We start from the raw sequence: 15,437 nt of genomic DNA on the forward strand, positions 1-15,437 counted from the left end.
CAAGACAGTCGAGTGACCGCTCTAACAATGGAAATGCATGTCCTCAAAGATGGAAGACAGGCGGGAGGAGGCAAGATCAGGTGGGACCATTCTAGCAAAGACAGTACAGTATGAAGCAAGATTTGGTTTGGGGTCCCCTCACCTCACGGCAAAGCATTTCAGTGGCCCCCCCTCTTGACGCTGGGGATAAACTTGTAAAAGGACATTTTGTGCAATTCTACACATTTTGCCATGGGAAGTTGAGAAAATGTTGCTGTTTTAAAGGCATAGTGTAATCAAAAACGTGATGTTCCTGTGTTTTATATTTCCATACTATGAGGTTGGACTAATACTGTGAAATTGTGAAGATGATGATAATGCTCTTTTAGTGGGCTTCCATGGAGACATCACCATGTGGTAAATTAGTTAATAGACCAATAAGAAAGAGAGTTCCAAACCTCTCTGCCAAAACAGCACATTTTCAGTTTTCCCCTCCCCACTCAGACCACTCCCAGACAGTCCTAGCAAAATTCTTGCTTGAGAAATAGCTTGCTAAAAAGCTATTTTTGAACATTTTAATTGAAAACAATTACAGTAAGGTACTTACATTTTACATTACATTTTAGTCATTTAGCAGACGCTCTTATCCAGAGCGACTTACAGTTATTGAGTGCATACATTTTCATACTGGCCCCCCGTGGGAAACGAACCCACAACCCTGGCGTTGCAAGCGCCATGCTCTACCAATTGAGCTACAGGGGACTTAATTGTTACCCAGAAATGATTTGATATTTGAGATCAAAAAGGCTGCATTGGACCTTTTAAAGCAAGTTTTCTGCAATTCTACACATTTTGCCATGGGGCGGAGAGAAATAAATTGCAGTTACAGCTCATTTCCTACAACATCTGTAGCCATGAAATGCTTTGAAAGGCTGGTCATGGCTCACATCAACACCATTATCCCAGACGGTGGCCAGTCAGGAGTGCATGCTTAGTCCCCTCCTGTACTCCCTGTTCACCCACCACTTCGTGGCCGCTCACAACTCCAACACCATCATTAAGTTTGCCGATGACACAACGGTGGTAGGCCTGATCACCGACGACGATGAGACAGCCTATAGGGAGGAGGTCAGAGACCTGGCAGTGTGGTACCAGGATAACAACCTCTCCCTCAACGTCAGCAAGACAAAAGAGCTGAACGTGGACTACAGGAAACAGAGGGCCGAGCATGCCCCCATTCACATCGACGGGGCTGTGATGGAGTGGGTCGAGAGCTTCAAGTTCCTCTGTGTCCACATCACTAAGGATCTACAGTATCATGGTCCACACACACCAATCAATTAGTGAAGAGGGACAGAAACACTTTTTCCCCTTCAGGAGGCTGAAAAGATTTGGCATGGGCCCTCAGATCACGCTGTTGTCAAGGAAGTGAGTTTGTGTTTATACAGGACCTCCCGCCCCCACCTACCGTCAACCAATCATGTCAATACGGAGCCCTCCGCATTGTTACCAAATTTGGGATGTGGTATGGAGCTCAATTTGGCCTCTGCATTCCTCCGGCGGCCCCGTGTCACACCTTCCATACCACATTTTCAGATCAAGCATAAATTAGCTTTGGCCTCTGTGTGCCTCCCAAGGCTCCGCAATTACTTCACACCCTCCATACGGAGCCTCCAACCACATTATCGGATGAAGCATAAATTGTCTTTTAGTCTCGCAATGTTGCACCTCTGGGTTTAGAAACTCTGTGATTCTAGCTAGTGAGAGTAAAGATATACAATGCCTTCAGAAATAATTCACACCACTTGACTTTTACAAATTAATTAAAAACAAAAAGCTGAAATGTCTTGAGTCAATAAGTATTCAACCCCTTTGTTATGGCAAGCCTAAATAAGTTCAGGAGTAAAAATGTACTTAACAAATCACATAATAAGTTGCATGGACTCACACTGTGTGCAATAATAGTGTTTAACATGATTTTTGAATGACTACATCATTTATATACCCCACACATACAATTATCTGTAAGGTCCCTCAGTCAAGCAGTGAATTTCAAACACAGATTCAATCACATAGACCGGGGAGGTTTTCCAATGCCTCGCAAAGAAGGGCACCTATTGGTAGATGGGTAAAACATTTAAAAAGCAGACATTGAATATCCCTTTGAGCATGGTGAAGTTATTAATTACACTTTAGATGGTGTATCAATACACCGAGTGACTACAAAGATACAGGCGTCCTTCCTAGCTTAGTTGCCGGAGAGGAGGGAAACCGCTCAGGGATTTCACCATGAGGCCAATGGTGACTTTAAAACAGTTACAGAGTTTAATGGCTGTGATAGGAGAAAACTGAAGATGGGTCAACAACATTGTAGTTACTCCACAATACTAACCTAATTTACAGAGTGAAAAAAAAACTAAGCCTGTACAGAATAAGAAATATTCCAAAACATGCATCCTGTTTGCAACAAGGCACTAAAGTAATACTGCAAAAAATGTGGCAAAGCAATTAACTTTTTGACCTGAATACAAAGTGTTATATTTGGGGCAAATACAATAAAACATATTACTGAGTACCACTCTCCATATTTTCAAGCATAGTGGTGGCTGCATCATGTTATGGGTATGCTTGTCATCATTAAAGACTGGGTGTTTTTCATGATAAAAAAGAAACGGAATGGAGCTAAGGACAGGGAAAATCCCAGAGGGAAACCTGGTTCAGTCTGCTTTCCCACCAGACACTGGGAGATACATTCACCTTTCAGCAGGACAATAACCTAAAACACAAGGCCAAATCTACACTGGAGTTGCTTACTAAAAATACTTGAATATTCCTGAGACTTGAATATTCCTGTGTTACAGTTTTTAATTAAATCTACTTGAAAATCTATGGCTATACCTGAAAATGGTTGTGTAGCAATGATCAACAACCAATTTGACAGAGCTTGAAAATGTTTGAAAAGAATAATGGGCAAATGTTGCACAATCCAGGTGTGGAAAGCCCTCGAGAGACTTACCCAGAAAGACAAACAGCTGTAATCGCTGCCAAAGATGCTTCTAGGAGGTATTGACTCAGGGGTGTGAATACTTATGTAAATTAGATATGTATTTATTTCATTTTCAACAAATTTGCTAACATTTCTAAAAACATGTTTTCACTTTGTCATTATGGGGTATTGTGTGTTGATGGGCGAGGAACAAAATATATTTAATCCATTTTGAATTCAGGCTGTAACACAACAAAATGTGGAAAAAGTCAAGTTGACGAAATGCCACGTGCGTCCACGAATATCAATGTATTCGTAACAACCTAACCATTACGAAACGTCTATTCGATCAAATAAGCAATTACATTTTTTGTTGACCAAATTCTCTCATTGACCTCCATAGAAAAATTCCTCACTTCGCAGTCTTGTTTTCGTGGACAGATTTTGGGCAGAGTAAACCCTCTCGCTTCGCGTCTTCCTCTCAGTTGCGAATTAGCTGATCAGGAACTCACCAAACTGTAGTAAGCGTGACAGTACGATGGGAATTGGCTTCATCAAATCGAGTTTTTCCATGTTTGTGATGATAAGAAAATCACGAAGAGCCCCTGTATTCTTCGCTTTTTGTAATTCAGTCCTGCTCGGAGTCGACACATAATAGATTCGTGGACGTAGGAAAAGGGGTATGTGTAACGTTTTCTTCTGTAGCTTATTGATTAGCTAGATACATCTTTAAATTCCTTTCCCTTTCCGGCATGCAACTATTTGCTGCCTTGCTAGCAGATTAATTGTATTTCTTTATTTCACCTTTATTTAACCTGGTAAACCAGTTGAGAACAAGTTCTCATTTACAACTGCGACCTGGCCAAGATAAAGCAAACAGTGCGATAAAAACAACAACAACACAGAGTTACATATGGAATAAACTAAACGTACAGTCAATAACGCAATAGAAAATATATATACAGTGTGTGCAAATGTAGTAAGTTATGGAGGTAAGGCAATAAATAGGCCATAGTATTAACACTGGAGTGATAGGTGTGCAGAAGATGTGCAAATAGATAATTTGCGAATCAAAGTAAAAAGAAGGCAAATGCTACAATGGGAATGTGATGGTCAGTTTAGCTCGAACTTCATGGTTGGTGGTGATGACATATTTGATGTTTTTTCATTATTTGATGTTTTCCCATATTTAACCATTAAAATGATATTACCATAATATGAGTAATCGCACAAGCAAAAACACTGGGAAATGTGGGAAGAATAGTATTGTTCGTCAAGTGTGTTTGACCATGCTGCAGTCAACAAAAATATAGACTAACTAGCAATATGTTTATCTTCATTCTGCATTTCAAATAGTCCTCATGGTGCTTTTGAATTCCCTGTCTGTTTAGGTGCACTTTACAGTAATGTCCTCCCCTCTCGTGCCATATGCTCCAGAACGGAACAGTTCCTAGAAAGCAGACAATCTAATGTTAGACAGAGGCCCCCAGTCATAGGTATTTACATGGTATGTAGTTAGCTGATGGTCTCGAAAACCCAATCTTAGATAGCTGCAGGGTCTTGAAAAAACGGAGCCAGACCTTGCTCAGCTGATTACCCAATTTTCGTTAACTGCCACCTAACCTCACATGAGTGCATTCATTATGTGATGCTTCATTTTCAGGCTGTAGACTAGAGGTTAGAAGTACTGAAAACGGGATGGTTTGTTACTGTCTAGACACTGGAAGCAATCTTTAAGCTGTCAGTCTAATCCTGCCTTGCTTTGATTGTGCTAAAATGCTTTTGCTTTACAAAATGGGTTCTTATATTGCTAAGCCTACTTAATGATGAACACTGAAACACACATGTAATCACCAATTGTGACTGTCTGTTGGTCCTTGTCATAGATGCTGATTCAGAAAGGTTGGGTTAAACGAGGAAGACACATTTCAGTTGAATGCATTCAGTTGTACAACTGACTAGGTATCCCCTTTCCCTTCCTTCCTATTTGGCTCCTGGATGTGGACACTGAAAATACACTGTAAATTCTTTCTCTGGCTTTGTTTGCAGTGTCGAGCATTGAGGTGCAGGCCAGTGCAGTGCAGGAATGGATCCTCTGGGAGCACGCTCTCAGTTTGTGGAGGTCCAGACTCTGTCCACCTGGGAGCGGCAGCCGGACCCTGAGGGAGAGGAGACAGAGAAGGAGTACAACGACAGCCTGGTCAGCCAGCAGGCCTTCCCATCCCCCTTCCCCTACAGAGAGGACATCAACAGGAAAATAGTGCTCTAGTGAGTCTCACACACTGGACCTCTATCTCTAATACCACTTCTCTATCTATTGGTCTCTCTCTTTTGGTCTCTTGCTTTCTCTTTTTTTTTTCTCTATCTCTCTCCTTTTCTCTCACAATCATAATGGTCAAACTCATATCAAATGCCTTTGTTGACGGCTAAAAGGTCTCTCAAGGTGTAGCCCTGGCTTCTTGTGCCTTGTTATCCTGTTCTTGCTCCTTGCACCACTGTGGATCACCCCCTTCCTTAAACACAATCTCGCTCGCTCTCTCTCTCCCCTCCCCTCCCTCATTCTAGGCGCTACCTCATAAATCCTCTTTGTTGTGGAGGCTGAGCACATGATGTGTTCAGAAGTTCCACTGGTAGGAGTCTCCCAGTAAGACATTTGTATCCAGGCTGCCCCAAGCCCTCCTCACATTCCTGCTGCAGTTAAAGGAAGAGACATCTGGACTGAACTTGGGCCTTTTTACACAGGTCTTAGGAAAAGCACTTTTCTGCTCCTGTTTTGTCAAATTTTCAGGAGTTGACACGGTGTCTTGTTTGACCAAGGATCAACAAGGATCACGACAAGTGTCACTTGGTTAAAACGTTAAAGGTCAACTGCCCTTGAAAACCAACTTCTCCTTTTGAAAATGGCCTATGTGGCATCAATAGGAGTCAGAAACATTTATTCTAGTGTCAAAATTGACTACAAAGTGTAAATAGAATAATTTTGGTCATAAAGTCACTCGTCCAAAACAGTGTTTGGTAAGTGACTGTGTCATTACTTACTTGAGGGTTTGGTTTGGATTACAACTATGTCAAAAATGAATGCCCCCTTTTGCCTATTAACATGTGGTGGCAATTTTTTTCTGGGAAAAGACTGGGCGAGTTCTCTTTGCATGGCCCAGTGCCCTGGGTGGGCGAAGACGTCTCCTTAGGAGGACCAATTTAATAGTAAAAAATTAGCAACCCCGCCCACCCGGTGCAAAACAAATTTCCCAGACAACACGGTGTAGCTTTGGCAGTAGCTTGATGTGCACATATTGATCGGGAAATGTCTACTCTAGTGAAAATGGGCTTCCGTAAAGTTGTTCAACAATCAGATGGCCAGGATATGGATTACATCCAACGCTAGCTACAAGTACTGCGGGCTGTCAAACGTGAGACAGTGCCAGGTGTTGTTGCTGATAGTGAGTTGGTAACACTAGCTACATTATTTGATAATGCTAGCGAGTAGCAAGGTGTTGTTGAACAAGTGTCACATAACACATTCCAGACACTGGTTCTTACTATCTTGGCATAACCGTGATTTGACAGAGAAATATCAGCTAGCTAACATTAGATAGGCTAGCCAGTTGCAGCTAGCTATCCCCTAAGCTATGCTAACTAGCTGCTGTCAGCTTGGCTAAACACAAGGTCAGTGCAGGCTTTACTTTCTATTCGCCTTTTTCTCTCTACTTTAGCCCACAAATAGTCCGAATTAGCCCTTGTTTGTTGTGATTGAATGGCAAAGACACCCCAAAAAAAACACACCCCGAAGACAACTCTCGTTTGCCTTCAGTCATGGCCACTAGCATTTTTAATGAGCATTGATGAAAAATGAGGCCAGATCAGGAAGTGCAGTTCTCCTTTTTACCACAAGTGTGTACAACAAGCCTAAGATATTTAGCTTGTTCACATCCAACCTTTTTGAGGTAGCACTGCAGTAATTTGCCAAGATAGTGAGGACAAAATTATGATTTTTCCATTGCCTGTTTTGCTACCACAAGCATTTTTGTGAAGTGAAACAGACGTGTGTCACCGTAAACTTGATCGTGCGTGTGCTTTACTATTTCACAGTTAATACGAATACATACACCTAAATAGCTCAGCTGCCTACTGATCTGTACTCCAAAGTAAAGGTTTTTGTAATTTCATTATTTTTCATAGTCATTGAGAAAAAGTCTCTCCAATCTGGTTCCTGGAGAGCTACCCTCTTGTAGGTTCTCGCTCCAGCCCCAGTTTTAACTAACCTGATTCATCTTATCAACCAGCTAATTATTAGAATCAGGTGCGCTAGATTAGGGTTGGAGCGAAAACCTACAGGACGGTAGCTCTTCAGCAACAGGGTTGGAGAGCCCTGCCTTAGGATGTCATATGACTCAGTACCATCACGCTGCTTGAGTAGTTCCCCTTTTACAGTTGGACAAAGCCCCATGGGCAGGATCCTAACTTTAAACACACATGTAGGCTAACTTAAACTGTTGCGTTTACACAGGCAGACCAATTCATATTTTTTAAAACTAATTGGTCTTTTTACCAATCAGATCAGCTCTGAAAAATATCTGATGTGAAAAGATCTGATGTGATTGGTCAAAAGACCAATTCGTGGGAAAACATATCAGAATTGGGCTGCCTGTGTAAACGCAGCCATTGATGTATTTATTTAGTATTTATTTGGATCCCAATTAGCTGCTGCCAAGGGAGCGGCTACTCTTCCTGGGGTCCTAACAGGAATAAAGCAATACATCATAATAAAACAATAGCCTACATCCTAAATAAAACAATACATCATACAAGACATTGTGCCGTATACGTTTACATTGTTCCAATATTACACATTTACACAATATAAAAAGTACAATATTACAATGTGTGTAGAGTGTGTGTGTGTGTGTGTGTCTCTTCACAGTCCGTTAATTAACATACACACATTTAGCATCTCCTGGCTTCCATGCATAGCCTACAAGCCACTGATGCAGACCTTTGGAACATCTACATTTAAAAAAGTATAATAATTCCATTTAATATAGCCTACACTATCACAATAAATCCATTATTTATTTTAGACAGGTATAAAGAAACATGGTATGAAGAAAATGTGGTCTATTTCAGAAGAACAGAATAGCAGTTAGGTCCTGATCTGGCTATGCCATATGGCTGTGGGCTACACTAGTTCATTTTGCAGACAAGATTTGCTTAGAATTCCGTGGCATTATTTTATATAATTTGATAGGATGAAGAATACAATTGAACATAGCTAAATAGTAAGGATATTTTCTCCAAACGATTTGAGGGAGTGCGCATTCTGTGTTGTGCAGTTAACAAAGAAACAGGTACTTCTATATGCTTAATTTAGAGTTATTTAACTCTATATGTTTTGATTTTTAATACATTCTAAGGCTGCATGATGCGACTCCGATGACGCTACAAGGTTTATATAAGGTCCCACAGTTGACAGTGCATGTCAGAGCAAAAACCAAGCCATGAGGTCGAAGGAATTGTCCGTAGAGCTCCGAGACAGGATTGTGTCGAAGCACAGATCTGGGGAAGGGTACCAAGAAATGTCTGCAGCATCAGGGCCTTGGTCAGGGAGGTGACTAAGAACCCGATGGTCACTCTGACAGAGCTCCAGAGTTCCTCTGTGAAGATGGGTTGAACTTTTCAGAAAGACAACCATCTCTGCAGCGCTCCACCAATCAGGCCTTTATGGAAACTCCCCAAATAGAGGTGTGCCAAGCTTGTAGCGTCATACCCAAGAAGACTCGAGGCTGTAATCGCTGCCAAAGGTGCTTCAACAAAGTACTGAATAAAGGGTCTGAATACTTATGTAAATGTGATATTTCTAAAAACCTGTTTTTGCTTTGTCATTATGAGGTATTGTGTGTAGATTGATGATGGGGGAAAAACAATTTAATCTATTTTAGAATAAGGCTGTAACGTAACAAAATTTGGAAAAAGTCAAGGGGTCTGAATACTTTCCGAATGCACTGTATATTTTGGAAATGAAGGAATACATACAGTCTTTAAAAAAAAAAAGTATTTAAAAGGTATCAGAAATACATCCAAACACAATGTTGATGTAAAGACAGCTACCAACTAATATCAACACTTATATTTAGTTTTGGAGAAATTGTTTACCTTCTGTAAGTTTATGAAACATTGCCCTGTAATTCCATTACCAAAACCCCACATCTTTTAAAGCGGCAATCAACAGTTGAAACAATAACAAAGCCCCCTCCCCACCCATGTTTCAGTAAAAAGCTGAGGGATGGGGCTGGAAAAATTTAACCACTCTCCAATTCATAGACCGAGCTATGCATGCAAGGACTGACCATCCATGACATCAACATTTATATTTTTCATCATGTTTTGAGGCTATATAGTGTTTGTTTACATGTGCTTTGTTTGCAAACATTGGAGTAAAAAAAACGTATATTTTGGGTTTTGATGAGGTACGACAGTTGAACTAAGCTCATGAAGCATTTATAAGTTATATTCTTCAAGAATCAATGGATACATATCATTAATTTCTAAGTACAAAAATGGATGTAACAAATGCAGATTTCCCCTTTTAATATATTTTCGAATTTCTCTCCCTCATGAGGAAGGAGGAGAGTGAAAGTTCACAGAAGTAACAAGTAATGGTATACCTACCAATTCGGTATAGTGATTTTACTAGCTAGGTTTCAATCCAATTTGCGACAGATTTTCATGCGAATATTCTCAAATCTGCCTAAAACAATATGCACATTATCCCAACAGAGATGTTTCCATCAAACTGACTTTTTGCGGATAAAAGGCTGGGCTTGATGACATAGTGCACATAAAAATATGTTTTGCCGTTAAATGTCCATGTACCGAATGTAAATGGTTTCCATTGCATTTTCAACTCTACTGATGGTTCTGTCACAAACTGTTGCGTTATATTGCAAATGTGCCTACTCTGGTCTTGGCACATGCGCTCTAGCCAACATCTCACAGATACAGTGCGGGTAGGCTCCCTACATTATGAGATTATTATGGATAAGAGCGATGTTGATGTAAATGTTTCAGTGGAAATTGTTCAAAGTAGTCCTTGTCCATAGTTAAACTTTGAAATCAATGTTTTTTGTTTGGCATACATTTTAAAGTGAAAAAAAGTAAAAGCGTAATTCCGTTACCGTGGGATTGCCCAAAGCCATAACACATACGTTTTTCCAGCAGCAGATTGTGTTTCGATAATGTCAAAAGCTGCACTGAAGTCTAACAAAACAGCTCCCACAATCTTCTTATCAATTTATTTTATCTATCTTCTTATTACCAATCATCAGTCATTTGTGTCAGTGCCGTACATGTTTAGTGCTGAAAGTCTGTTGTTAATTTGTTTACTGTGAAATAGCATTGTATCTGACCAAACCCTTTTTCCAAAAGTTTACTAAGGGTTGGTAGCAGGCTGATTGGTCGGCTGTTTGAACCAGTAAAGAGTGATTTGCTATTCTTGGGTAGCGGCATTTTTAAGCCAATTTCCTGCAATTCTACACATTTCTCCATGGAGCTGAGAGAAATTGTTGCAGTTTTAAAGCACATTTGCTGCAATTTTACACATTTTGCCATGATGTGAGAAAATGTTGCAGTTTTAAAGCTAATTTCTATGCATTTTGCAATGGCTAATGCTGTGTTCTTTTGCTCAAACATATATTATTATTTTTGGGATGATTATTAGTTCTCAAAGATTAAGTTATAAAGAATATGTCCATTATCTTTTCTACATACTTTGTATCTGGTTTTAGAGGTTTAAGTTCACACTGAAAGCATTTTCCATCCCTAAAATGTATTAAAGAAATAAAATACAAATAATGGATGTGTGTGTGTGTGTGTGTGTGTGTGTGTGTGTATTATTATTTTATTATATACTTTTTTTTTACACTGTTTGGAAATAGGCAACCCTAAAAAGGAATAGACGGCCCACCTAAGGATTTCAATTCCAGAAGAATCCTTGGACAGCAATCTTTTCACCACATTTCTTCCACATTCACTTTATAGAACTAAAAATTACAATGCTTGTCTTTCATTATTTGGTCAGTTATGCATGGATATGAAGGTTCAGAGTTTGTTGTTGGCATGTCATGCCTACGTTTGCCAATCTTGCCAATGAAAAAGTAATTCAAGTAGTTGGCAATATCAGAGGGAATATGGATCTAAGTTTGCCTTTTTGCCCAAAATTGAATTGAAGGTACTCCAAAGCATTCATTCTTTATATAATTTATCTTTGTTTCATAGTACAGTTTCTTCTTCTTTTTGATGTCAAGGGGAGATATGAGTTGGAGCTTGAGTATGGCCAATACAGAGTTAAAATATCTGACCCTCTTTCTTTCTGCTGTCATCAGTAATGGCGACGTTGCCCTGCTGAACTGCACAGCGATCGTCAACACAACTAATGAGACTCTGACGGACAAGAACCCTATATCTGAGAGCATCCACACACATGCTGGGCCTGAGCTTCGAGACGAGCTGCTCAAACTGAAAGGTAGGGGGCACCACTGACTAATTAGGTTAATGACAACATGTCTGGTTCACACTCGGATGAGGTACTATCTCAACTTGATCAATCAGAATGTTTATAACTAAAACTTATGTTGGTTTGTGTCTACTGAACATGACCTTGTGTTAAGCTGGTAAAGTGAATGTCATGCGTTAACATCATGTGAGCACTGTGGAGACAAACACAGTACTGACAGGTTTCTATACAAATGCACATTTTAGAACAGGAAAAAGGGTTGGTTCGTGTCCATTGGGTCTTGTTGCTATGTAAATCCCCTTCAAGGCTGTGTTCAAGGTGAAGAATGTTCTCTTTGTGTGTTCTATGTGGGATCTTGGTGTGTTCTATGTGGGATCTTGATATACTCTTGTATTACCGGTATGTATGTGTTTATCCACAGGATGTCGGACAGGCGAGGCGAAGATGACCAAAGGCTTTAACCTGGCGGCCCGCTTTATAATCCACACGGTGGGCCCCAAGTACAAAACCAAGTACAGGACGGCTGCTGAGAGTTCTCTGTACAACTGCTATAGGAACGTCATGCAGCTCGCCAAGTAAGACATTAAAGATGCACTATACAGAAATCGCTCCGCCATTTCCAGGTTGCAAAAATTCTAATAGTTTCAGTTTGTTACAAAACAAGCTAGTATAGTGTAGAGAATCATTGTACCATCTAAACTGCTGTGAAATATATTTTCCATAACCAAAAATCTTGTATTTTCAGCTGTTTGAAGCTGGTGTACAAAACCGAAAGTACGATGCAAAAACAAAACTTAAGAATGGGAAGCATAGAAATGGCGCACATAGAACAGATCTAACACTACTTAGACTTGCTTTCATTTTACATTTTTAAATTTTTTTTAGTCATTTTAGCAGACGCTCTTATCCAGAGCGACTTACAGTTAGTGAGTGCATACATTTTCTATACTTTCAAGGGGAATGACAGATCTATAACACACTTTTCTATGTGAATTTGTTCAGGTCGCCCAAAAAGTTACATATTGCAGCTTTATCTCATTAGTCTACATCAGTTTGACTGTACTGCATAAGTACAACATATTGTTCCCCCTCGTGTTCATTTGGCTAACTGGGACGGCAGACATGTTGATTTAGATCACAGAGCTTGTTTACATAGGAGAGAAGTGTTCTCTCCCCACAATACCACACAGGTCTGTGTGTAGCGTGAGGTGCTCCCTTACTGCCTCATGCTTCTCAGTTAAATGAAATCAAATCACTTTTTTTTGTCACATGCGCTGAATACACCTTACTGTGAAATTCTTACTTACAAACCCAACAATGCAAAAAAGAAAGTTTAAGTAAGAAAATATTTGATACTTTTACATTTTGTAATATATATTTTTTTAAATAACAATAACGCAGCTATATACAGGGGGTACCGAGTCAATGTGCGGGGGTACAGGCTAGGTGAGGTAATATGTACATAAACCTCTTTACTCTGTTTGTGGTGTGTACTGCACTGTCAATTGAATGTGGTTTGTGGTGAGGGTACTGTTAGTATGTTATTGTGTGAGCTGTTGTTTGTGTGTCTCTGCAGAGAGCAGGCCATGGCGTCTGTGGCCCTCTGTGTGGTCAGCACAACCAAGAGAGGATACCCACTGGAGGACGCCACACACATTGCCTTCAGTAAGACTCGCACACACTCACACGCACAGCACACACTCACATGCACAGCACGCACAGCACACATTCACACGCACAGCACACACTCACACGCACAGACATTTTACATTTACATTTTAGTCATTTAGCAGACGCTCTTATCCAGAGCGACTTACAGGAGCAATTAGGGTTAAGTGCCTTGCTCAAGGGCACATTTACGTCATTTAGCAGACGCTCTTATCCAGAGCGACTTACAAATTGGTGCAATCACCCTATAGCCAGTGGGATAACCACTTTACACTTTTTTTTTTTTTTTGTTTTTTTGGGGGGTAGAAGGATTACTTTATCCTATCCCAGGTGTTCCTTAAAGAGGTGGGGTTTCAAATGTCTCCGGAAGGTGGTGAGTGACTCCGCTGTCCTGGCGTCGTGAGGGAGCTTGTTCCACCATTGGGGTGCCAGAGCAGCGAACAGTTTTGACTGGGCTGAGCGGGAACTATGCTTCCGCAGAGGAAGGGCGCCAGCAGGCCAGAGGTGGATGAACGCAATGCCCTCGTTTGGGTGTAGGGACTGATCAGAGCCCGAAGGTACGGAGGTGCCGTTCCCCTCACTGCTCCATAGGCAAGCACCATGGTCTTGTAACGGATGCGAGCTTCAACTGGAAGCCAGTGGAGTGTGCGGAGGAGGGGGGTGACGTGAGAGAACTTGGGAAGGTTGAACACCAGACGGGCTGCGGCATTCTGGATGAGTTGTAGGGGTTTAATGGCACAGGCAGGGAGGCCAGCCAACAGCGAGTTGCAGTAATCCAGACGGGAGATGACAAGTGCCTGGATTAGGACCTGTGCCGCTTCCTGTGTAAGGCAGGGTCGTACTCTCCGAATGTTGTAGAGCATGAACCTGCAGGATCGGGTCACCGCCTTGATGTTAGCAGAGAACGACAGGGTGTTGTCCAGGGTCACGCCAAGGCTCTTCGCACTCTGGGAGGAGGACACAACGGAGTTGTCAACCGTGATGGCGAGATCATGGAACGGGCAGTCCTTCCCCGGGAGGAAGAGCAGCTCCGTCTTGCCAGGGTTCAGCTTGAGGTGGTGATCCGTCATCCATACTGATATGTCTGCCAGACATGCAGAGATGCGATTCGCCACCTGGTTATCAGAAGGGGGAAAGGAGAAGATTAGTTGTGTATCGTCAGCGTAGCAATGATAGGAGAGGCCATGTGAGGATATGACAGAGCCAAGTGACTTGGTGTATAGGGAGAATAGGAGAGGGCCTAGAACTGAGCCCTGGGGGACACCAGTGGTGAGAGCACGTGGTGCGGAGACAGCTTCTCGCCACGCCACTTGGTAGGAGCGACCGGTCAGGTAGGACTCAATCCAGGAGTGAGCCGCGCCGGAGATGCCCAGCTCGGAGAGGGTGGAGAGGAGGATCTGATGGTTCACAGTATCAAAGGCAGCAGACAGGTCTAGAAGGACAAGAGCAGAGGAGAGAGAGTTAGCTTTAGCAGTGCGGAGAGCCTCCGTGACACAGAGAAGAGCAGTCTCAGTTGAATGACCAGTCCTGAAACCTGACTGGTTTGGATCAAGAAGGTCATTCTGAGAGAGATAGCAAGAGAGTTGGCTAAAGACGGCACGCTCAATAGTTTTGGAAAGAAAAGAAAGAAGGGATACTGGTCTGTAGTTGTTGACATCAGTGGGATCGAGTGTTGGTTTTTTTGAGAAGGGGTGCAACTCTCGCTCTCTTGAAGACGGAAGGGACATGGCCAGCGGTCAAGGATGAGTTGATCAGCGAGGTGAGGTAGGGGAGAAGGTCACCGGAGATGGTCTGGAGAAGAGAGGAGGGGATGGGGTCAAGCGGGCAGGTTGTTGGGCGGCCTGCAGTCACAAGTCGCAGGATTTTATCTGGAGAGAGAGGGAGAAAGAAGTCAAAGCATAGGGTAGGGCAGTGAGAGTAGGACCAGCAGTGTCATTAGACTTAACAAACGAGGATCGGATGTCGTCAACCTTCTTTTTCAAAGTGGTTGACGAAGTCATCCACAGAGAGAGAGGAGGGGGGGGATTCAGGAGGGAGGAAAATGTGGCAAAGAGCTTTCTAGGGTTAGAGGCAGATGCTTGGAATTTAGAGTGGTAGAAAGTGGCCTTAGCAGCAGAAACAGATGAAGAAAATGTAGAGAGGAGGGAGTGAAAAGATGCCAGGTCGGCAGGGAGTTTAGTTTTCTTCCATTTCCGCTCCGCTGCCCGGAGCTCTGTTCTGTGAGCTCGCAATGAGTCATCAAGCCACGGAGCTGGAGGGGAGGACCGAGACGGCCGGGAGGATAGGGGACACAGA

At 42.0% G+C, this 15,437-nt stretch overlaps 1 protein-coding gene across 3 annotated transcripts in view; it reads left to right on the plus strand.

Annotated features, from left to right (window-relative positions):
* The first annotated feature begins 3,399 nt into the window (after positions 1-3,399).
* Positions 3,400-15,437, plus strand: part of LOC121571680 (ganglioside-induced differentiation-associated protein 2-like) — a 42,202-nt gene continuing 30,164 nt past the window's right edge. Inside the window, exons 1-5 of one of the 3 annotated variants that reach the window (XM_041883286.2) lie at positions 3,400-3,645; positions 5,015-5,233; positions 11,344-11,483; positions 11,896-12,049; positions 13,051-13,139. In XM_041883286.2, the coding sequence (XP_041739220.1) occupies positions 5,052-5,233; positions 11,344-11,483; positions 11,896-12,049; positions 13,051-13,139 (565 nt within the window). In that variant the 5' untranslated portion in view covers positions 3,400-3,645; positions 5,015-5,051. Of the gene's footprint in view, positions 3,646-4,850; positions 4,928-5,014; positions 5,234-11,343; positions 11,484-11,895; positions 12,050-13,050; positions 13,140-15,437 lie in introns of those variants that run through there. The other 2 variants (XM_041883284.2, XM_041883285.2) reach the window with 2 other exon arrangements.

Source organism: Coregonus clupeaformis, chromosome 29 (assembly GCF_020615455.1).
Source record: "Coregonus clupeaformis isolate EN_2021a chromosome 29, ASM2061545v1, whole genome shotgun sequence".
NCBI classification, from domain to species: Eukaryota; Metazoa; Chordata; class Actinopteri; order Salmoniformes; family Salmonidae; genus Coregonus; species Coregonus clupeaformis.